General features: G+C 38.2%; 3 protein-coding genes across 3 annotated transcripts in view; 2 read left to right on the forward strand and 1 right to left on the reverse strand.

The window, feature by feature from the left end:
• The window catches only part of LOC115590457 (butyrophilin subfamily 1 member A1-like), a 28,145-nt gene extending 26,629 nt beyond the window's left edge, over positions 1–1,516 (forward strand). The window contains exons 5-6 of the mRNA XM_030431819.1: positions 417–536; positions 950–1,516. Of these exons, the coding sequence (XP_030287679.1) occupies positions 417–536; positions 950–1,425 (596 nt within the window). The 3' untranslated portion in view covers positions 1,426–1,516. The remainder of the gene's footprint in view (positions 1–416; positions 537–949) is intronic.
• An 8,755-nt stretch (positions 1,517–10,271) lies between these two features.
• Positions 10,272–15,227, reverse strand: LOC115590458 (low affinity immunoglobulin gamma Fc region receptor II-a-like). The gene is made up of 6 exons (XM_030431820.1): positions 15,130–15,227; positions 14,674–14,937; positions 14,017–14,259; positions 13,345–13,506; positions 11,067–11,141; positions 10,272–10,478 (listed from the first exon to the last, which is right to left on the reverse strand). Exons 1-6 carry the CDS (start codon positions 15,188–15,190, stop codon positions 10,471–10,473), a joined length of 813 nt encoding a protein of 270 aa, XP_030287680.1. The 5' UTR covers positions 15,191–15,227; the 3' UTR covers positions 10,272–10,470.
• A 5,871-nt stretch (positions 15,228–21,098) lies between these two features.
• Positions 21,099–23,997, forward strand: LOC115590459 (butyrophilin subfamily 1 member A1-like). Its single transcript, XM_030431822.1, has 5 exons — positions 21,099–21,190; positions 21,907–22,245; positions 22,456–22,740; positions 22,852–22,881; positions 23,873–23,997. Exons 1-5 carry the CDS (start codon positions 21,121–21,123, stop codon positions 23,995–23,997), a joined length of 849 nt encoding a protein of 282 aa, XP_030287682.1. The 5' UTR covers positions 21,099–21,120.
• The last annotated feature ends 69 nt before the right edge of the window (positions 23,998–24,066 follow it).

Genomic DNA, 24,066 nt, shown 5'->3' on the forward strand with positions numbered 1-24,066 from the left:
TGCTCCTGTCCTCCATCCTCAGGAGCCGTCTCTTCGCCTTTTATAGTGAGGATAGAAAGAAGCAGCAGTGGACATGTGGTTCTACAGTGTGAGTCTACAGGCTGGTATCCAGAACCTGAGGTGTTCTGGCTGGACGGTGAGGGAAACCTCCTCTCTGCTGGACCTACAGAGACAGTCAGAGGTCCTGATGACCTCTATACTGTCAGCAGCAGAGTGACTGTGGAGAAGAGACACAGCAACAGCTTCACCTGTAGAGTCCAACAGAACAGCACCAACCAGATCACAGAGACTGAAATCACGGTTTCAGGTTGGTTTCGTCAGTTTTTTTTTTTTCTCGAATATCTGTATTTTCTCTTCAAACAGCTGAATTATGGTTTAATATAACCACTGTTCTGTCGTGTGTTTTGTCATTTCAGCTGACTGTTTGGAGTTCACATCTTGTTCTGCTCATGTTGCTGTTCTAGTGGTTTTTGTGCTCCTCTTTATTGTTGCAGCAGCCTGTGTTGTGTGGAAATGGAGACAAATCCAAACCAAAGGTGAGTTTAACTGATGTGATGTGAACAACTGGCCACAAGATGTCACTGGTGATTGTACAATATGAATTCAGGTTTTAGATCACGATGTTAATTAAGGAAAAATCAATAAAGAAGCTAAAATATGACAAAGTTTAGTACACATCAGTGACTTGACTCGTGAGTCTTGTGTCAGGAGCTGGTGTTGGTTCCAGTCCACCTTGAAACTGCAGACAGGATCTGAGTATGTCAGAAATCAGATCCTGTCACAGAAAGTCTTTAATTTTCTAATAAAACATTGGACATGCTGTAGAATAATAAAAATGCTTTATTGTGTCTCTGTGGTGTTCACTGTGACACCTTCTCTCTACAAAATGCATCAGCAGAACAAGTCTGAACTGAATCTGACACTGTTTCCTGTTTTTATCACCACACAGAAAGAAAGAAACAACAAGAGGATCAAACTGAAAGAGAGCAGCTCATCTCAGAGAGAACTGAGGATCTGAGGAAGGAAATGGTAAAACTTAAAGAAGAGTTAAAGGAGAAAGATGAGACATTGAAGAAGAATAAGGAGGAACAGAAAGACTTTAAGCAGGAGGTTTACAGTAAACTGACTGAACAAAGTGAGGAACTGCAAAAGCAGAGAGAGAAACTGAGACAACAACAGACGGTCATGGAGACAAACATTAAAGTTATTGAGAAAGAGATGCAGTCAGTGGAGAAGATGGCAGAAGGTGAACGATTCCACAAAATGAAAGAAATCACATTAACTGCCAAAACTCAGCTGCACAAGAGAAAACAAGAAGATGAAAAACTTAACCTACAAACAACAACAATACTGAACAAAACAACTGAATTGTTAAAGAAGATCCCAGACAGGAAGAAGGAGGAAGCACAAGGAAAAAGTCAGTGATCAGCTGGAGCAGATTCAGAGGAAACTCATTATTACACTGTCACTGAAGTCTCTATGTTTTATGCTGCTGATAAAGAAACATGTCAGGTGTCATCATAATGCAATTCTAAAAAAGAAAGATCATAACATTACATATTAAATATATTTTTTACATTTAAAAGCATTTGAAAAAAAGAAATTGCTTTGTGGTTTCAATTTAATATTTGTTTCAAGGTTAACAAGTATGACTGTATTTTTGCTTTGATTGAACCATAATATTATGATTTATAATATTAAATGTAATTTTCTTGTCATTATTTTTGCCAAAAGTACATTCAAGGCAGTTTTTGCTGCCGTGTGAATTTGTTAATCAATGTCCTAGACTTAGAAATTCAACAACTTCTTACAAATTAATGTACGTAGTAACTTCATGGTATGTGTTTGTTTGTGTATCTTATGTGTGTATATTTCATTTTTTATTGATTATTGTTTTGGTTTAACTGGTTTATCTAGATTACTGTTCACTGCTTAAAATGCATTTGAATATTGTTTTTTCATTTCAGGCTGAGGATATGTTCTGCAGAATGGCTCAGCTCCTTTTTAATCTGTGAAACATAGAATAAAATCATATTCTCTGTCCAGACACAGACAATCAATGCAACAATTTGTATTATTATCATTATTATCATTATTATTATTAATATTTTATTATTATCATTATTATCATTTTATTCTGCAGTAAAGGATCACTTCACAGCAGATTATTGAACTCATTAGTACATGAGACCATTTATTCACATTCTTTATAGCTTAGCTACAGTACATTTACAGTAAGTGATAAAAGACTCAGCAGCTGTTAGCATCATAGTTCTCAGTGGAGACACTCAGGTTATTGTGCCCAGCGTCTGTCAGGGTTACACAAAAAACTATGAAAAAAGAATATGATTATAGAGAGATTATAAAAGCACAATTCATATCATGACCTGTATTCATCTTCATATCATGATCATACAGCAGTCACAGCACATTGAAGATCTACTGAAGGGTTTTATTAAATTATTGCAAGTTTAAGAAGTTAAATCAAACAAACTAGACAGAGGCACTTTTCATATACATAAGACACACAATACCAGAATAAGTGATGTTCTGTACAGAACTTATAACATATATGCAGTCACAGCATCTCCCTCATCAAGATGACAGCAGCAGCTGAACAACAGACAGTTAGCTGCCCTACGAAGACAAACATCAGAAACTGACTCAAACTGAGAAAAACTGGCTCAAAATGTTCTGACTGTCCAGCCAGATGCATTCTCAGTCGTCAAGTGCTAATTAGACATGCGCCATCTCTTAAAAGTCACGACCAGTAAAAATAAAGTTACTGATTCTGCATGAAACTTTGTTTTAATATTTGCAAGCAAAAAAAAAAAGAGATGATCTTGCATGATTTTGTTGGTTCACCCTAATAAGATGGCTTATTGTATTTAGTTGTATATTTTCATAATTAGATATATGCTCTCATATATTATAATTATGTAATCATTTCTTAATAGACATGCAGCATCCAGTCGAGATCCACCATAATGAAAAAAAAAACAGCTTCTTCCCGGATGCTGTCAGGCTGCTAAACAGCTCAACAATGCTGCACCCTTGATTGCTGCTGGGTTTTAATGTCAATTCCCTATATGGCACTTAATGCTGTTATGGGCTATGACTTGAAATTTAAGTCTTTAGTCTTAGTCCGGATGTTAGTTTTTCTACTGATTTGTTTATATTCATACATAATTGTGTCCTTTTCTTTTTATTTTTTAGTAACATATTTATTTATGTATTGTATCTTAGCACCGTGACCTGAGCACTGTGTTTCGTTTTTTTTGTCCATGTTCCATGGCAATGAAATGACAATAAAATGAGTTTGAAGTCTGAAGTCTGATAAGCATCAATCAGGTTTGGAGGAGCAGCCAAAGAACCAAGGTCACATCAGGTCACAAACAAATTGAATGCTTTAAAAAAAATGAACTTGGTAAATGCCACAACTTTAAGATAGCATGAACGCGACCTGTGTTCATTCATATTTCTGTCACTCAGTGTGTCTGCTTCAGGTCAAACTGCTCTGACAGCATCATGTTGGTATTCAACCACAGCGAGTGTATTTAAAAGATGCAGCAGCTCTGTTCTTATAAAAAGCGTTTCCAGACGTTTGAACAGATGGAACAATGTGGTTTAACTGTCACAGTGTGAGAAACCACTCAGTCCTAAAGACAGACAGCGATGCAGCGTGTTGGCTGAAGCCCACAGATGAAGAGCTGATATTCATGATCAAAGTCACGTCTTCAAGGGACACAAACTGTTCTGAGGTTAAGTGTGTTTTCTCTATTTAATCTTTTAATCTACTCATCCACAACAACAACAACTTTTTCTAACAGTTTTTAAAGTATAAAAAGGACAAAACAAAACAAGTTTTCAAAATCACCCCTCTAAAGGCTGGACACAGGCAGAAAAAGATGACTTATGTTTACTATTTTTGATGGTTAAATCCAACCACCTGAAATTGACTGAACTGGCGGCCCCATTCGACTAATTTCTCTGGTTCTTGAACATGCATCCATTTACCACAGAGTGCCAGGTCATTAAAGATCCACTAGTTTACTGTAAAATATACAGTATCACTCCCTCCTCATATCCATGTACAACAGCACAGCTTTAAGCTCCACTCTAAGCCCAAATTTCTGCTCTAGGTGACCTGTAAGACAAACAAGATTCCCATTAGTTTTCAAATATAATCAAGAAATTACATTTGTATTTTTATGAGATTCCTCCTGGAGTATCTGGATGTTCCACTTTCTTAACCAGCGAGTTGCTAACATTGTCTTTGGTGTTGTTAGCATTTTCAACTCAACTAATTAATTAATTAATTCAGTGACCAAAGGTCTAGTGAGTTGGATTTAATGGCAGCCAGCACAAGTCCTACCCGCTGGACTTGTTAATGTTGTTAATATCATTCGTCATATTTAGCATCTTGTCTACTTTAAAGCTGTCCAGTATTATTGTTCTGTAATTTTATTCTGTTGAAATTGCTTTTCCTGTCTGGAAAATAATACCAATCACATCATCACTAACTATCTGCTTGTTTCTTGTCCATGAGAATGATGCTTTAAGAACAGGAATTAGTCACATTAGTCAACTATTACCCTCAATCCCTGTATCACACTCACCTCATCTGGACTGTAGAATAGACGACATCGTTGGTGCCTGCTGAAGATGTTTGCCTGGCTGAGTTGCTGGATACTCCGGGTTCTGCTTTACAAACAAAGGTGAGGACACACATTTAAAAATGTGCTTTGTGAGATAGATACATTTTAATGACATTCATTCAACTTTGCCCTATTTATGTCTGACATGAAGGGTGGCACAGGGCCCTTTACATTAAGAGTTCAATTACAGCTCTGGTCATTTATGAATGTACTGAAATATTGACACGTGGTTCTGATCATACTGCCATTTAATTACTTGTGATGCTAAATATACATATTGTATCTGTTTGCTGATGACACCCATCTTTATATCTTTCTGTTCAGCTAATTGGCTATTTATGTTATCATACACATTTCTGGAGTAATGGAATGTCACTAATGTCTCTAATGTCAGAAATATTTATACCTCAGTCAGTCCACCAGAGGGAGAGTCTAATAATATGTAACGTGTCTCACAAATATGATATAATATATCACACTTATTGGCTTTATTGTAGAGGTTATTAATATAATTCCAAAAACTTCAGAGTGAGTATGTGTGTGTTTTTCTCATGTGGTTTGTGTCATAAAATTCAAATGATCAGCTGCACCAGATAACGAGACAAGACTTGGAATGACTTCATAATCATCAGGTGCACAATTGTTTCTACTTTTTTTTCTGCACACCAATTTCTCCTCTCAAAGGCAACTACAGTTATTTACAGGCAACAGGCGCTCAACATAAAACTGCATTTTTTTTTTTTTTTACTGCAATAAAGACACTATTGTAATATTATGTATTTCTCACAATGAAGACTTAAATGTTCTGTTAAAATGTGTAGGTGGTTGCATCACCAGTGTGCCACCCCAGAGCCCAAAAGAAAGGAAACACAGCAGTAGAGTAGTAGTATAAAAATAGTTTTACCTCTTCTTTTACGGTGTTTTGTAACAACAGCGTATGTCACCATGTTTTCATCAGCAGCCCCCGCCTCCCCAGAGCCTGAAACATAAATAAAATACAACTAGAATTTAGTAATAAAATGTTTTGTAGATGGTATGTTGTTGCACATATACTTAGGTGCTGTAGATGTATAAATATTGAACTACAATACTAAGTGTTGTGCAGACTCTGGATTCAAGATAACTTTATTTGTCCTGAGCAAAGATTTTGTCATGGACAGAACAGCTAACCCACCTGAATCTGTTCCTGGTGTTGTGTCTGAAGACAAGCAGCCTGCTACAGAACAAAAAAAAATGAAAAATAATAGTGTCAAGACTAAACAGTGTATGTCAGCAGCTCAGTAAATAAATGAGAAGGGACAACCACTGTGGCTGAGCAGGAACAGATCTGTATAACATGGATCATTCTGAACATGCTCTGGTTAAACACATAGTAATACTGATCTTTACCTTTGTGTTTCAGGCAGTGAAGTAGTCCCACCAACATCAACAGCACAGCCACAGACACAGTGGTGATAACCACTGGTAGGAGGATCGGGACCTGAGGGGAACCGTCAGTTGAAGGAGTCTCTGAACTCTCCTGAATCTCTCCAGGTGATAAAGTAATATGTGCTGCAACATGAGACAAAATGGTGTGGAGTTAAAAACAGTTAATGATATATTACCTACTAGAGTGTACAACCATCCTCAGATGTAAGTGTAAAGACATAAAACCAACACCAGAAATATCCACCTCATCACGTTGCTGGATGAAAAGTCAGAGATCACCTAAAGTATGAAACTCATTAGAATTTGTTCTCTGGGCAACACGAATGAATCCATTAACTGTTGACATATTTCAGTCCAGTCCAAAGAGATGTCATCCCTTGATGTTAGAATAGCTGAACGAAACATGTTTATTTTTTGGTGTCTTGTCTGTTGGCGTCTTATAGTTGTCGTTACTTTCACACTACATTTTATTTGCAGTTGAGACAATTATCAATTACACAACACCTTGACTTTTGCCATTTTAACTTCTGAAATGCAAAAAACTTGGTCTACTTATTGATATCTATTTGTTTTGGTTTTAAAACAGATCATCTCACCTCTGACAGCCAGCCAGCTCTCTGCTGATTCTCCAACTCCGGAGACTCTGCACTTGTAGAGTCCTTCATCAGATTTAGAAACATTGGTGAGATTGAATGTTCCTGTATATCCAGTTGCAATAGAGAGGCCATCTTTGTAAAAATCAGCAGGAGGGTTGGAGGTCTTCCTTCTGCAGTACAGGCTCACGTTGTCTCCCTCAGTCACAGGCAGAACAGGACTCTCCAGGATCACATCACCATCTAACCCACATGAAAACATGATTTTGACATAACATTTTGCTGTTATCTATGAATTTGTATTTTAAAACTTTGCCTCAGTGTGTTGCAGAGAAGAACAACTGGGATTGCTGTTGACTGAAATAGATTATTAGGCTTACACATTGATCATCTGTTATTAGAATAAAAAAAACAAAATAAATGTAAGTAAAGCTAGTAAAAAAAAAATGACCCTGAAGATTAAGAAATGTCACATTGTTGAGAAAAGGACCCTTTGTAAAATAAGGATGCATGTATTGACACTCAGGAACAGTTTAGATCTTTCTCCTTAGTTAGTAACCTAGTTAATAATACCAGTGACTGTGATGTTGATACTGTTGCTTCTTTCCCCCTCTTTATTTTCACACCAGTACTCTCCACTCTCTGATTTAGAGTGAGGTTTAACAGTAATGGATACTGTTGATGTTTCCCACAGTTGAGTTGTATTTGTTGAATCCTTCTTCAGCCTCTTCATCACTCTACATTCAGGTGAGCAGTCCAAATGTTCACACTTCACAGAGATTGTACTATATGCAAAGAACTGCAGTCTGTTTGGTTCAGTACGAGGGAAAGCTGCATCTGCAACAGAGACATTCAGAAAAAGGAAGATAAAAGCTAAATAAAGTTCCCAAACTAAAACACACTAAAAATCACTGATTGCAGTTCAAAAGCAGATCTAACTGTTACACTCCTGTCTTCTGAACACATAAAGGTCAACAATGATCATACATTTGCTCAAAGTAGAATTACGCAGCTGTATGCAAATATTAGGCTGGTGTATAAAATATAACAGTAAGGAAATGCACAAATTATTTGAATAACATTGTAATATATTAAACAACTACGTACCCAGTTTTAGAGAATAGCAACAGTTCTGAACTTGTGCAGCAAGCAGCAGAAACACAGTCATCACTAGAGAGAAAAAAATATCAGTGCTAAATACCAGATTTGATTTACATAACTTAACGGAAGGAACAATCATGTATCATGATGCCTGTGATGCCTGATGTTTTTATTTTTGCGGTTTGATCTTGATGACAATAAAATAATGTCACATTCAGCCAGATTTTGAGAATTTGTGAAAGTTGAAATCAATGGTGATATTGTTCAATTATAAAATAATATAGTCCATAAAAGGATTCTCTGTCACATTTCAGTTTTTTGTTTTTTGTTAATATAAAAATAACTTGGACTTTGTGCCTAGACTTAGTGAGCTGAGGTAATTTTAGTTAAACTGAGATGTAACTCAACTCGTATGAGTATGATGTAATATTAAGACTCGTCATTCTGTATGACAGACACAGAATTCAGTTTGGTAATTTAATTAATATCAAAATATTTTTAATTGTAATTTATTCATGTCTTTTAGTTTAAAGGAAATTTAAAAATGCTTCATGCTCTGCCTTGATTATGTTAGAAACAGCTAAACTTACAAAGGAAATCACATTACTTTCTACAAGTAATTAATTCTGCTTAGATATATCAAATATCAAAATACTTATTAATATTGTTCATATACTGATATTTATAATGTGGTTGAGAACTACATCATATAATTTGTAAGTACTCACACAGTCTGGTGCAGAGAGCTGTAGCCTCCATGTTGTCCTGCTGCTGACTGAACATCAGACTGACACATTTTCTTAATCCCTCCCCTTCCTGACTCAGTGTCTAGAGAAAAAAAACAAAACACTGAACTAGTTGTAATGCCATTATTGGTGTGCATTCAGAACCAACAGCTCCACAGAGGATGCCATATCCATTGCCCTCCATGCAGTCTGCACACACTTAGAAAATATAAACAACTACATCGGAATGCAGTTTGATGACTTCAGCTCATATTTTATACAATCTCAACCATGAAAATTAGAATTTAACGATCTGCACCTGAGTACATAAATAGACCCCAGATAATTCAGACTGGCAGACACACCTCCTCTATGTTAGTGCTCAACAACGGAGCCCCCCAGGGCTGCATGCTCAGCCCCCTCCTGTTCACACTGTACACCTGCGACTGCATCAGACATCAAGAGAACTCTGTTGTTCAGTATGTGGACGACACCACCATCCATCAAAGCCAGCAAGGCAGCTGGTCCAGACAACATCCCTGGATGAGCTCTCAGAGCATGCGCCGACGAACTGGCTGATGTTCTCATCTCAACCTTCAAAGTTTCCCTCAGCCACAGCATCGTTCCCTCCCGCTTCAAAACTATAACCATCACCCCCCTCCCCAAGAAGAGCCCACCCACCTGCCTGAATGATTACAGACCAGTGGCACTTACTCCAATCATTATGAAGTGTTTTGAGAGAGTGGTGCTGACCCACATTCAGAGCAGCATACCGGACCCCCTGGACCTCCTACAATTCGCCAACCTCAGAACTGTCCCGACTGTTTACATTTTGCAAATGCATAATTGCACAGATTTTCAGATTTTAACTGCTTTATTATTATTATTATTATTATTATTATTATTATTATTATTATTATTATTATTGCTGCTTCTTCTTATTTATCACATGTGCCCTGTGTAAAAGTGCTTTACTATATTGTATGTTTTGGATGTATATATTGCTTTAATACACTGTTGGCAGTCTGTGGGCAGCAAAGGAATAATTGCAATGCATAATTGAGAACATGTTTCTTTACTATGCATATATATATATATGTATATATATATATATATATATATATATATATATACATATATATATATTTACATATTATATATATATATTATATATATATATGACAATAAACACTTTGAATCTTGAATCTTTGCCACATTATAAACAATGATTAGTGTTTATATCAGAAAAAAACTGAACAGAGTTGTGCACAGAGAACAATCTACTGCTCAATGTCACTAAAACCAAGCAGACTCACAGTTGCCCTGCAGACTTTACTTCTTGGTGAGTAACCTGACCTGAAGCCACAGGCTCTTCTCACACAGATGCAGAGACAGCGTGGTTAATCTGCAGTGTTAAATAGTAGTGTGCTGTGGTCAGAGTGGATAGCAGTATGTAGACACTCGTGTTTAAATACAAAGATAGAGACAGAGAAGTGCACATTGTAGAGAGGCCATGTGGTTTGAAAACAGCTATCTTAACTGTCTTCAGCCCTGAGAAACTCTTTCTCATGATACACACATCAATTCATAAGTCTTATTATAATGTCACACAATGTCAAACATCAGTCAAGGGAGTGATATATTCACAAAAAACAGCAGACCCCACTCAAAAGTTTTTTAATGATGTTGGTTTAACCGAAAAGTACAAATCTGACAGTGAAATTATACACACATTTGCAATATTCACCATTATCAGATTCCCTTAATGTCCTGATCACTTACCAAGCCATAAAACATGCAAACAACTGAAAATAAAACAACTTATAATGTAACACAGATAAAAAGGTTTTTAGAAAACAGATCCCGGATTATTATTAAAAAGTTGTAACTGATTGTACAGATGTTTCATGTTTGTGTATGATCAGTTTTAGTTGGAGGTCGTCTCAGCTTCTCTTCTGTCCTCTCTCAGTCATCTGTAGAAAGTACAACAGACACATTTCTTTATTCATTAATATAATCGGACCTCTTGACTTGACACATTATGCTAGCATTTAAACATACTTTTGATGCTAAAAATGAAATATTGAATCTATTTGCTGATGATCCTGAGCTTGATATTTCTGTTAATCTAATTGGCTACAACGTTCCTCAAACTAAAAGCTATTTATGGATTAATAGGGCCTGTCTTAGACAGGCACTCCTCAGTTAATCTACGAGATAGCAAAAAACAAATAGCCTCCATATAGCTTTTATCACACCTAATATATATTGTCGAAACTGTGGAGGTTCCAAAGAGTAGCAAGGTGGTACTTTTTATGTGAGTTTTTGTCATGTTGTTGTAAACTCAAAGAGCTGTTCAAATTATACAAGATTAGAAAAATGGACCAAACAAAACCATTTAATATTCATCAGTTGAGTATTTTAGTGTGTTTTATGTCTATATTATGTTTTTCTTACTTTTAAAATTCATAAGTTGTTGCATCCCCGACTTGCAAAACACACCATTATGCCCATAAGAAAGTTAACACATTGAAGAAGATAATGTGTGCATAATACCTTACCTCTTTTCTTGCAATGTTTTGAAACAACAGCATATGTCACCATGCTTAAAACAGCAACACTCGCCTCCCCAGAGCCTGAAACATAAAGATATAAAAAATACAATAATTCTGCGTGTGTCTGTCAAGCATAAGCAGTAGGTATATCTACTGAATCCAAATTTAGCAGATGTACAGTAACTGACCCGGAATTCTTTGCCAAAGAACTTAAAGGAGAACTTCGGTCGATTTAAACATGCAGCTTTATTGCTCAAGCTACTCTTGACTTGCTAGTACCGAAGACGTGAACATTTTTGGTCCAACCCTTACACGGCTCCTTGAACGGAGAGTTAGCATTGACAGCTAACAGCATGGGGTCAGAACTTTACACTGTGTTTTAAGCGTCTTAACATGCTCCAAATCTCACCCAAGAAGTTATGCAACATCAGCAGAAATAATTCCAGCATTTTCGTTTTTCTGTTCATAACGCACAGAACCAGTGTTCGCGTCTTCGGTACTGGCAAGTCAAGGATAGCTTGAGCAATAAAGCTGCATGTTGAAATCGACCAAAGTTATCCTTTTACACATTCTACCACCACAATATCTACTGACTAGAAAACTGCCCATGTACAGTATATCCCTGTATCCAAGGGGCACAGAGGATGCTGTGGCCTGCCTGCATCACCTCCTCCTACAGCGCTTACACTCAGGTGACTCAACCAGGATCCTCTTCATGGTCAGCACCCCCTCCTGTCTGATCCAGCCCTTTCACACTGTCCTTGCTGATAGGCTAGAAGTGGTGTGGGTGGGCACAATGAACAATTAGCTCACCACTAACATCAGAGGGCCGCAGGATTGTGTGCTTAGCCCATTGCTGTACACACTCTACGCCTATGGCTTCACCAGCCCATCACCACATACCTCAACTACTCAGATGACACAGCTGTCCTTGTCCTGCTCTCAGACAGCCAGTCTGTTCTGGACCACTGCACACTTCACCCAGTGTTGTGAACAGGACTGGTTATACGCAGATATATATATAAGGGGGCAGTCAGAAATGTGACTGTTTTTTTTTGTTTGTAACAGTGTTTCTCTAAGGAACTGGGCTGTTAGCACTGTGTCCAACCTTTGCACTTTATCAGGCTTCCACACTTCAACCTGTCTGACTTGGGTGTCCCTCCAGAAGATTTAGCTCCTGTCGGTAAAGCTCTTAAGCTCACTGAGACACGCAAACCAACTGACCATGACAAGGTGGCAATCCCTTCAGGATGAAAACTGAAAAATAAAACAAAATAAAAATTCCTTCATTCAGATTTTTTTCCCCATAACATATATTTTCATTTGATGAGCCTATTTCTCAAATAAATTTAAAACCTGACAGAGAGACTTCTCAGCACAGGCAATATTTACAAAACTAGAAAGTAGTCTTATACTTTGTCATTGCTGTTTGGTACTGTGTGATTTTTTTATAGCACGTTAACAATGTTTTTGTATATTTTTATATTATGTATTGTCTGCACGATAGGTATGGTGCTGTACAAAATTATTTCCCCTTGGTATAATAAAGTCTATGTCTAAGTCTGAAAAAAGCAGTCCACTACAGTACAAGAACAACAAAAAAGAAGGAAAAAACTGTGGTAAATCTGGTTCATTGTTCATGTCAGTAGCTCAAGGATTTACCAGGGTTTTAGCTTTAGGGTGAATAGCGACACATTTCATTTAAATTTGTTATGGAGAATTTGTTTGGAGTAGTCTGCTGGAGCAGCAGCTTCTCAGCAGCAGACAGGAGGAGACTTGATAAACTTATCAAGAAGGCCAGCTCCATCCTGGGATGCTCTCTTGACTCAGTGCAGGTGGTGGGAGAGAGCAGGATGATGGACAAGCTGTCATCACTGCTGATGCAGGAGTCCCATCCCCTGCAGGTCACTCTCACAGCACTGGGCAGCTCCCTCAGTGATAAACTCATACACCCTAAGTGTGTAAAGGAGAGGTATCGCAGGTCCTTCCTGCTGCTATCAGACTGTACAACCAGCACTGCTCCATGTAGACCTCGCCCCACACTCTGCACTGTGCAATAAGTCACAAACTCATTTCAACACCCATATTTGTAATACATATTTAAAATCTGTATATACAAATTTGCTGTTCATTTGCATTTTGCCGTCTGCGGGACATTAAAGGATTTCAAATTAAGCAAATTAATAAGGAGGCCCAACCACTGTGGCTGAATTGGCACAGACCTGCATCACAAAGAATATTTTGAATATGTTCTATGTTTAATACCTATAAAACTGATCTTTACCTTTGTGTTTCAGGCAGTGAAGTAGTCCCACCAACATCAACAGCACAGCCACAGACACAGTGGTGATAACCACTGGTAGGAGGATCGGGACCTGAGGGGAACCGTCGGTCGAAGGAGTCTCTGAACTCTCTTGAATCTCTTCAGGTGGTAAAGTAATATCTGCTGCAAGAAGAGACAAACTGGTGTGGACTTCTAAACATTTAACAATATATAACCTACTAGACTGTACAACCATCCTTGTGGCTCAGGGTCTTGCAGACGTAAGTGTAAATACATAAAACCAACACCAGAAATATCCACCTCATCACATCGCTGGCTGAAGAGTCAGGGATCACCAAAATTATGAGGATTATTATGTCCTCAGGGCAACATGAATCAATCCAGTAGTTGGTCACTTATATCAGTTTAGTCCAAAGGTATGGACCGACTAAAATTGTCATCCCACATTGCCTTAATGTTAGAATAGCTGAACCAAGCATGTTCATTTATTTTTCTTCAGTTTTATGTGTTATTGTCATCACGTCTCATTAACACTATTTTTTATGCAGTTGAGACACATATTAATATTAATTACACAACGTCCTGACTCTTGCCATTTTCAACTTCTGAAAAAAAAGCTTGGTCTTTTGAGGAACAGATATATATTTTCCGTTTGAAAGCAGGTCATCTCACCTCTGACAGCCAACCAGCTCTCCGCTGATTCTCCAACTCCAGAGATTCTGCACTTGTGGAGTCCTTCATCAGATTCAGAGACCCTATTGATGGTGAAGATCCCTTTATATTCAGTTGCAATGTAGAGACCATTTTTGTAGAAGTCAGCTGAAGGGTCAGAGGTCCCTTTGATTCTGCAGTACAGACTCAGTGTGTCTCCCTGCATCACAGGGACAGCAGGACTCTCCAGGATCACATCACCATCTAACCCACATGAAGAAATGTTAAACATGATCTTGATATACAATTGTGCTGTTATCTAAGAATTTCTAACAGTGGATTAAGACTTTGTGTGTGACATGTGTGTTGCAGAGAAGAACGACTGTGATTACTGTTTGAGAATATGAATTTTTCACTAATTGGGAACAGTTCAGGAAAATAAGAAAATGTATAGAGGAAGTTCCTGCCAATTATCACAGATCAAATGTGGATAATTGAAATACATTGTACATCTTGTGCATTGGTCATCATCTATTAAAAAGCAGTTAAACTTTGGATTTTCCCCCAAAACACCCTAAATGTTATATTGTAGAGAACAGAACCCTTTATGAAATGAAGATGCCTGCTGTGGCACAACAGTCTAAAATCTTTCTCTATGGTAACCTAGTTAATAAATACCAGTGACTGTGATGTTGATACTGTTGCTTCTTTCCCCCTCTTTATTTTCACACCAGTACTCTCCACTGTCTGATTGAAGGGAAAGTTTAACAGTAATGGATCCGGTTGATGTTTCCCACAGTTGTGTTGTATTTGTTGAATCCTTCTTCAGCCTCCTCATCACTCTACATTCAGGTGAGCAGTCCAAATGTTCACACATCACAGAGATTGTGCTATATTCAAAGAACTGCAGTCTGTTTGGTTCAATACGAGGAAAAGCTGCATCTGCAACAGAGACATTTAGAAAAAGGAAGATAAAGCTGAATAATAAAGTTGCTATCTGAAGAATATGAAGCACACACTAAACAAAGTCACTGATTGTAGTTACATAAATATCAGACTGGTATATGAATAATAACAGTAAGGAAATGCAGTAATTAATTTAATAATATTGTAAACAATTAACCAACTACGTACCCAGTTTTTGAGAACAGCAACAGTTCTGAACTTGTGCAGCAAGCAGCAGAAACACAGTCATCACTAGAGAGAAAAAATATTAGAGATTAATACCAGATACAAATGATTTCAGAGCTAATTTGTCTGTTAAATAAAACATTTACATAACATTTGGAGGAACAATCATGTCTCATGTCATCGTGGTGCTGTGATGTCTGACATTTTTACTTTAGTGATTTGATCTTTATGAAAATTGAGTAACATGTAAATTCAGCTACACGATGAGCTTTTGTGAAAGTAAAATGGTTTTATTGTTAAATTACAAAATAAAAGTCAATTGAGGGATTCTCAAAAAAATAAAAATGCGTCAAGAATATTTCAGTCATGAGACAAGTGAGTAACTGGCGTCACATTTAAAAAATGTTGCTAATATGCAACGCTACTTGGACTTTGTGCCTAGACTTAGTGAGCTGAAGTAATTTTAGTTAAGCTGAGATGTAGCTCAACTCGTATGAGTATGATGACATATTAAGACTTGTCATTCTGTATGACATACACAGAATTCAGTTTGGTAATTTAATTAATATCACAATATTTTTAATTGTAATTTATTCATGTCTTTTAGTTTAAAGGAAATTTAAAAATGCTTCATCCTCTGCCTTGATTATGTCAGAAAGAGCAAAAATTACAAAGGAAATCACATTACAGTCTACAAGTAATTTATTCTGCTTAAATATATTTTAATCTATATTGAATCTGTATTTTTATTTGTCAGTACTCACACAGTTGGGTGCAGAGAGCTGTAGCCTCCATGTTGTCTTGCTGCTGACTGAACATCAGACTGACACATTTTCTTAATCCCTCCCCTTCCTGACTCAGTGTCTAGAGAAAAAAAACACTCAAGTAGTTGTGATGTCATCACTGGTGTGCATTCAGAACCAACAGCTCCACAGAGGATGCCATATCCATTGCCCTCAATGCAGTCTGCACACACTTTGAAAATATAAACAGCTACACCGGGATGCTGTTTGTTGACTTCTGCTCGGTTTTTAATACAATCTCACCCATGAAAATTAAGATTTAACAATCTGCACTTGAGTACATAAACAGACCCCAGACAATTCAGAATGTCTAACACACCCCCTCTACATTAGTGCTCAACAATGGAGCCCCCCAGGGCTGCATGCTCAGCCCCCTCCTGTTCACACTGTACACCTGCGACTGCATCAGACATCAAGTCTCCTCTGTTGTTCAGTATGTGGATGACACCACCATCCTTGGCCACATTTTAAATATTGATGAGAGTTCATATTAAGAGGAAATTGTGCAGAGTTGTGCACAGAGAACAATCTACTGCTCAACGTCACTATAACCAAGCAGACTCACACTTGTCCTGCAGACCTTTGAGTAACCTGACCTGAAGCCACAGGCTCTTCTCACACAGATGCAGAGACATGTGGTTAACCTGCACAGCGTTAAAGAGAAGTGTGCTGTGGTCAGAGTGGATAGCAGTATGTAGACACTCGTGTTTACATACAAAGATAGAGACAGAAGTGCACATTGTAGAGAGGCCATGTGGTTTGAAGGCGGCTATCTTAACTTTCTTCAGCCCTGAGAAACTCTTTCTCATGAACGCAAATCTACTTATAGGCCTTATTAAAATTTCACACAATGTCAAACATCAGTGAAGGGAGTGATGTATTGACAGAGAACAGCAGACCCCACTCAAAAGATTTAATGATGTTTGTTTAACAGAAAAGTACAAATCTGACTTTGAAATTATACACACAATTGCAGTATTCACTTTTATCAGATTCCCTTTATGTCCTGATCACTTACCAAGACAGAAAACATGCAAACAACTGAAAATAACATGTCAAACAAACACACTTTATAATGTAATACAAAAAGTTGTAACTGACTGTACAAGGAAACAACATGTTCCATGTTTGTCTATGATCAGTTTTAGTTGGCGGTTGTCTCAATCGTAGAGCAGAAGAAACATATTGGCTTGTATTTACATGTCACATTTACAAACTGAACAAGATATTATTGATATTGACATTTCTTTTATCATACTGTGTCATTAAAGTTTAGTTTCTCTGCAGGTGTATTTTATCCTAATAGCTTAAAGACTTTTTGTTAGTTAAAATGTAAAATTTCTAAATAAGACTCATTCCCACTGATGAAGAAAATGGGCAGGTTTTTACATTGATAACTGATTCTAAAACAATAAAGACAAATGTATTTTTATTTTAACTGATAACACCAGTTATGTTGAGGAACATACAGAAGCGGATTAGGGACACTTTAATAAAATTTAAACTCAACATTCTTAGTTTCACAATTCCAACTTTTTTCTCTGACTTTAATTCAGTTACAACATTGAGGATTTGAAGAAGCCATTAAAAGAAAATTTCACTGGCCTTTATCTTCTCCCACAGGGATAAATAGAAGTGAATAGTAATAAGGCACGCAACTATTTATTAACCGTAGAACAGTGTTTTTTTTCCATTTATTTATAAGTAAAATAATGAACTTGTCATTATGCTGATGAAAATGTACTCTGCTCTATCTCCAAGCTACCACAGGCCTACAGATGTGTGTCTCTACCAGTGTGTTAAACAAATTGATGATTGGACTACATTATGTCTTCAACCAAACATACAAAAACAATAACTGAATGTGGTGCATATGTAACGCGGCAATTCTATGAAGATGTTTCCATCATTTCATGTTTTTATTTCTTTATTTACTTATTTATACCTCACTGGGAGTGACATTTTCTCAACACCAATAGCAGCAGAGCCACCAGAACAATGGTGGCAACAGTCCTTATGAGGAGGTAGAGGAGAACAGGAAGTTGGTCAGAACAAAAGGGAATATTCTCTTTTGGACAATCTGGAAAAATAATAGAGAGTGTTTGTTGTAATTCAATCAAACAAGAAAAAAAAAAAAAATTATAATTTAGCATATAGCACATACATTGCAATACCAAATTTGGGAAATTTGCTTGCTCTGACAAAATGGAACATGTATCTTACAGTTATGAACTGAGATAAGATATTAAACTTTTGCACTTTATCTCACCTCTGACAGCCAGCCAGCTCTCTGGTGATTCTCCAGCTCCAAATATGTTGCACTTGTAATGCCCCTCATCAGACTTGGAGACACCATGGATGGTCAGGTTCCCATTTAAGCTGTTTCCAATAAAGAGTCCATCTTTATAGAAATTAGCTGTGATGCTGGTCGTCATCTTGTTCATGCAGCGTACAGTCACAGTGTCTCCTTCCATCACAGGAAGGACTGGACTCTCCAGGACCACAGCATTCACTGATTGGGTTTCATAAAAAAAGTTTATCAGAAAGGCAATTTATCAAACCCTAACCCTATTTTTTATTTTTTTTTATTTCTACTTTTAAAACTATATCCATTAATCTAATTCTCTGTCAAACTGATTGAATGATTTCACCTTCATCCCTGTTTGATAAGTTTATTCTTTTTAATTTGGTTAGCTTAATGTGGTCTTCAGATGATGCAGGAAACTTTATCATCTGCATAAAACTAATGTGTCTCACCTCTGACACTCAGCCAGCTCTCAGCCGATTCACCAGCTCCAGAGATAGTGCATTTGTAGGGTCCTTCATCAAACTTGGAGACACTGGGGATGATCACGTCTCCTTTATAGCCGGTCCCGATGTGGGCGCCATGTTTGTAGAAATCAGCTATGTTACTTGTGGGATTGTTCTTCTTTCTACAGTGGAGAGTCACAGCGTTTCCCTCAGTCACAGGGTGGATGGGAATATCCAGGATCACAGCACCAGCTGATCAATATGTGAAGAACATATTTCATTGTTGTGGTCAGGTATCAAAAATACATCCACATCATTACTGCTCTTCCTGCACACATGATCTGATATCACCATGTTAGCTCTGATCCTGGAACTTAACTAATGTCCCCAGGACCATCACTGAAACCGACCAGTCACATTTTTCTACATAACAACATAGCTTTGCATCTTTGGGTAAAAGGATAGGAAAAATATGGATGTGGGAGAAGATGCATGTTTAACATTTCATCCTAAACAGCTGTTACTAAACTTAACCTAACACATTTTTTTTGTTACATAAATCTTACTAAATCTATTTTTGTCCGTCGTTGCCTTTTTAAAATCCCCTCACCTCTGACTTTCAGCTGGCTCTCTGGTGAGTCTTCAGCTCCAGCGGTGTTACACTTGTAGAGCCCCTCGTCAGACTTGGAAACATTGTGGATGAGCAGAGTTCCAGTGTCACTGCTCCTGATGAGGACGCCGTCTTTATAGAAATGAGCTGTGAGGTTGAATGAAGCCATCTTGTTTCTGCAGCGCAGAATCACAGTGTCTCCTTCAATCACAGGAACCACTGGACTCTCCAGGATCACAGAACCAGCTGATCAACACATTAACAAAAGTCACATGAGACAAAGCTTTTGTATTAAAAAAACAAAACAAAACTAATGATTAATACAGACATGACAGGATGAGACAATACAAGGAAAAACAGACATAAATAAGGTAAGAATAAGGTGAGTACATAGTAGTTGAAATTGTTTATATCGTATGACCAGATGGCATGGTGACATGAGGACCAAGAGGACAATCTGTTGTGTCAAGAATTCAAACTATTTTGAAATGATCAACATTTAATTTGTAGTTAAACCAAACAGATGATTTAAAAAAAAAAAATGGGGGGGGGGGGACTTTTTCAAGTCGATGACGGAGTTTATCATCTACTCACCGGCTTTTTGGACTTCTACAAGAAGGAGCCAAAACAAATTCATCACTGGAGAGAAAGAGGTAGAAAGCTAAGTGTCAGATGTTGAAAACACCTTTGATTTCAGTAAATAAGAAGAGGATCTAAAGCTGAAGCCTAAAGAGACTCTTGTCAGAAACATTTCGTCTACTACAGTGATAAACCCATTAGTTACGGACATTTTAATTTTAAGGTCAGTATTTCCTTTTGAAATGTAGAGGTGTTAAGTTGCAAAAACTATGGAGAACAAATACCGAAAAACTTCACCTAGTCACAGTCAGCCAGTGAATGACTGTATATGATGTTACTAAACAAAGAAAACAAAGGTTTTTCAGTGTTGGCTTTGGTCAATGAGGACTTTATCTTAGCCTCAGTTCAATACAGTGTACAACACGCTATCAAAACACAGACCATTACTTAAGTTCAGCCTGTAGGACATCATGATATAACAATACTTAGTTAGCTTATCAACATATCAATATCTTCTGCAAGACTTCAGGCCATCTGCCTGCTTATGTAGTTGTACTGTTCCTATCATGATAATAATTCTCACAGGGAGACTCAGTACTCACTCAGTCTGGTGCAGAGTGCTGTGGCCTCCATGTTGTCCTCCTACTGAAGTCTGACTGAGCTGCAGCTGAAGTGAAATGTGTGTGAGACCCTCCTCCAGACCTAAACCCTTCCTCTGCAGCTCATCTCTGGTGTTCAGACGAGGGCAAACCGGTCTGTGCTCACATCTGATCTCACAGCTGTTTCTGGGTCAGAACCTCCTCCTAAGTCTGTTCACCTCATCCATATATTATCTCTGTCCAGATGTTAAGAGGTTCCTAAATCATGAAATCATAAGTAATTTGTTTTATCTCTCAAAATAACTTCAATGTGAACTCATTTCCTCATGGGGTCATGAACACTCTCCTGAGACAGAAGCTCTATTCTGCCCTCTGCTGCAGGTCAGCCGCCATCACATCTGTCTCTGGGCTGGGCTGGGTTGGGTTGACACATCATCCAACAAAAAAAGACCCTCCCATCTTGTACGTGTCGGTGATAACAGTGTTTTGCATCCCTAGAAGGTACTCCTGAGCTGGATGGACTCTGTCACACCTGCTACAGGTACGTTCTGCACCAGTAGAATGCTTTATCCAGACAATAAAACCATGTTTTTTTAAATAATTTGTTTGTTTAATTTCTCATTTCAGTGACCCAGGATGTGTTCCGTAAAAGATGGACCATGTTTTAAATCTTCACGTACTTGTTTTACTGCTGGTCCGTCCTCCATCACCCTGTGTTACAGGTAACTTACTGCACACAAACACACACAGCAAGTGACAGCTTGATGAAAGTTACAGTACATGAAATGATTTCATTTTTATATCTAAAGTGAACAGACATCACAGTAATGTGAAGTAAGTGGTCAATGTTTTTAGATCTGACATGTCCGGACAGCCGAGCTACCGGACATCTGATACATATTAATCACATTCAAATTCAAACTGTCGCACACTGTGCAGGTGTTTTGACTGAACGTCATGCTATCTCTCCTCATCCCGCAGTCTTTACATCAAACAAAATGGTCAGGACTCAAACAGAACACAGTCAGGGAGAAAGCAGGGTAAAGGGAAAACAAGAGAGAACGTTTTATATGCAACACACACAAAAGCTAAAAAAAGTTCAAACCAGGAAAACCATGAGGAAGAAGAGGTAGAAACAAACCATGGGAGAAGGGACATGAAGACAGAGGACCAGGCTCAGGGGAACAACAGAGACAAACTGAAAGAGACAGCAGGGAGAACACAGACTGTAGGTGTGACGGGTGAAACACATCAGGGCAGGCAGACAATATATCTGCAGGGAAAACACAGGGAGGGCTGCTTCAAGATAAAAGAAGAACCAACAAAACCACAGTGCAAACTCTAACAAATGTCACTGTAGTTTAAGGGCTGCTAAGGTTTAACTCGACCAATGAGATCTTCAGAAACGTCGTCAGCTGATTCACTGTCGTTTCTTTAGGTCACGTTCAGGTCGTCGGTCCAGCTCAGCCAGTAGTGGCAGCAGTGGGTCAGGACGTTGTTTTACCGTGCCACCTGGAACCTGCAGCGAATGCTTCAGAAATGACAGTGGAGTGGACCAGACCCGACCTGGAGCCCAGATTTGTCTATGTGTGGCGTGACGGAGTGGAACTGGAGAGTAAAAAACATCCGGTCTACAAGGGAAGAACTTCAGTGTTCAGTGATGAACTGAAGCACGGAAACATTTCACTGAAACTCTCCAGAGTGAGAATATCTGACGAGGGACGATACAGATGCTTCATTCCAGATGTGGGTGACTCTTCTGTTCAGCTTATTCCAGGTAAGTTCATGTTAAATGTTTCCATCATTAATATCATGTCATTATTTATTTTGTCTGTTTGTTACACAAAATGTGCTGTTGAACTTTACACTGTTCTTCATCAGCAACATGCACATGTGCCTCCATTCCTCTGGTTCATGAGTTCAATGAGCAGATCTGTAAACGTGCATCAGTAACCTGTCACCTGTTCCTCCTGTCCTCCATCCTCAGGAGCCGTCTCTTCACCTTTCATAGTGAGGATAGAAAGAAGCAGCAGTGGACATGTGGTTCTACAGTGTGACTCTACCGGCTGGTATCCAGAACCTGAGGTGTTCTGGCTGGACGGTGAGGGAAACCTCCTCTCTGCTGGACCTACAGAGACAGTCAGAGGTCCTGATGACCTCTATACTGTCAGCAGCAGAGTGACTGTGGAGAAGAGACGCAGCAACAGCTTCACCTGTAGAGTCCAACAGAACAGCACCAACCAGACCAGAGAGACACACATACATGTTCCAGGTAGGACATGTTCAGTTCTTTCTTCAGTTTTAGTTTTAAAACACATATGTGTATTTTTCTATACTGTGTATGATTCAGAAGATTATGATGTTTGTGTTTTTTACATTTCAGATGACATCCTCGAGGCCCAGCACAGTTCTGGTGCTGTCATTGCTTTGGCTGTTTTTTTGTCCCTTTCTCTCCTCACTAATGTTTTCCTTTGGATATGTTATTGTCGAAAGAGGTAGATGACTTGATAACTTACTTGCCCGTATACAAACTGGTTTATTTTTCATCCCTGTAGTGTTAGCCAGTTTGTATCTGTTGTGAAAGTGTGGATGTGAATATATATGCTGCCTAAATATCATAATTAAAACCTGCTTTTTGTTCAACCCTGTTGTCTGCGGTTTGTTGTTAAGAAGAAATATTTAATTTTAATCATAAGCTGAGTCGCTAGTTGTTGACACAGCAACAGTTTCATCTGCAGGGTCCAACAGAACAGCACCAACCAGACCACAGAGATCAGATCATTTAATCTCTATTTAAATTGCTGTAGAAAGATCTATAACAGCAATATTGACAGAATATTGAATATCAACCCATTATATCTGTCAACACTAGCTCTCTATTGCTAATGTTATTATTGGTGTAACCTACATTAAAATTATTTTCATTGTTATCACCCAGATATAACCTGTTATTAAGGAAAAAAAAGTGTCATGCACTTCTGATGAACATGTTTTCCTTCCTTGCAGAACAAAGAATTAATCAGTCAGACTGAAGTCTCTGACTCCTGTCCAGCTGGTGGCGCTGCAGGCCTGACAACAGCCTGCTGCTGCCTGACGTCAGGGACAAACTGTTGATCATGCTGTTGGTGCTGCAAACTTCTCTGCATGAATAATGAGGTTTAGATTGTAGTTATTATAAGTTAGAAGCAAATTGCCGGCATTTTGACAGGATTAGACTATCATGCTTTGAATTGATCAGAAGCTGAAACAAAACGTAAATATCACAAACTCACCCTGAGCTTCTACAGGGATGCGTGACTACATACTCTTTGCAATATGCTGAATAAAAAAAGAATAATATGATAGATAGATGATGCTAATGTTTACACAAGACTGTGGCTGTAAACTGTGTGTGTCTGCTTCAGGTCACACTGCTGCACAGTCACCACCACAAGGAGTCTATTTAAAAGCAGCTGCAGCGAAACATCGTGGTCTAGCTGATACCTCAGTAATAGACTCAGGCTGTGGGTTAGCAGAAGGGCTCAGATGAACACATGTGATGACGACAGCATCATCAGCCTGTTGTGAAATGCTATAAAGAGGCCATTTATTTTTGATT

The sequence above is a fragment of the Sparus aurata genome, chromosome 10 (assembly GCF_900880675.1).
Source record: "Sparus aurata chromosome 10, fSpaAur1.1, whole genome shotgun sequence".
Taxonomy (NCBI): Eukaryota; Metazoa; Chordata; class Actinopteri; order Spariformes; family Sparidae; genus Sparus; species Sparus aurata.

Bases quoted from the DNA above. Each gene is read 5' to 3' on its own strand.
- LOC115590459 (XM_030431822.1), top strand. From the start codon at position 21,121: ATGGACCATGTTTTAAATCTTCACGTACTTGTTTTACTGCTGGTCCGT. The intron at 22,246-22,455 runs GTAAGTTCATGT...CTCCATCCTCAG, and splicing joins TTCTGTTCAGCTTATTCCAG to GAGCCGTCTCTTCACCTTTC. The intron at 22,741-22,851 runs GTAGGACATGTT...TTTACATTTCAG, and splicing joins GACACACATACATGTTCCAG to ATGACATCCTCGAGGCCCAG.
- LOC115590458 (XM_030431820.1), bottom strand. From the start codon at position 15,190: ATGACTGTGTTTCTGCTGCTTGCTGCACAAGTTCAGAACTGTTGCTGT. The intron at 14,260-14,673 runs GTATTTATTAAC...CATGTGGGTTAG, and splicing joins TATCAACATCACAGTCACTG to ATGGTGATGTGATCCTGGAG. The intron at 11,142-13,344 runs GTAAAGATCAGT...TTTATGTTTCAG, and splicing joins TCACTGCCTGAAACACAAAG to GCTCTGGGGAGGCGAGTGTT.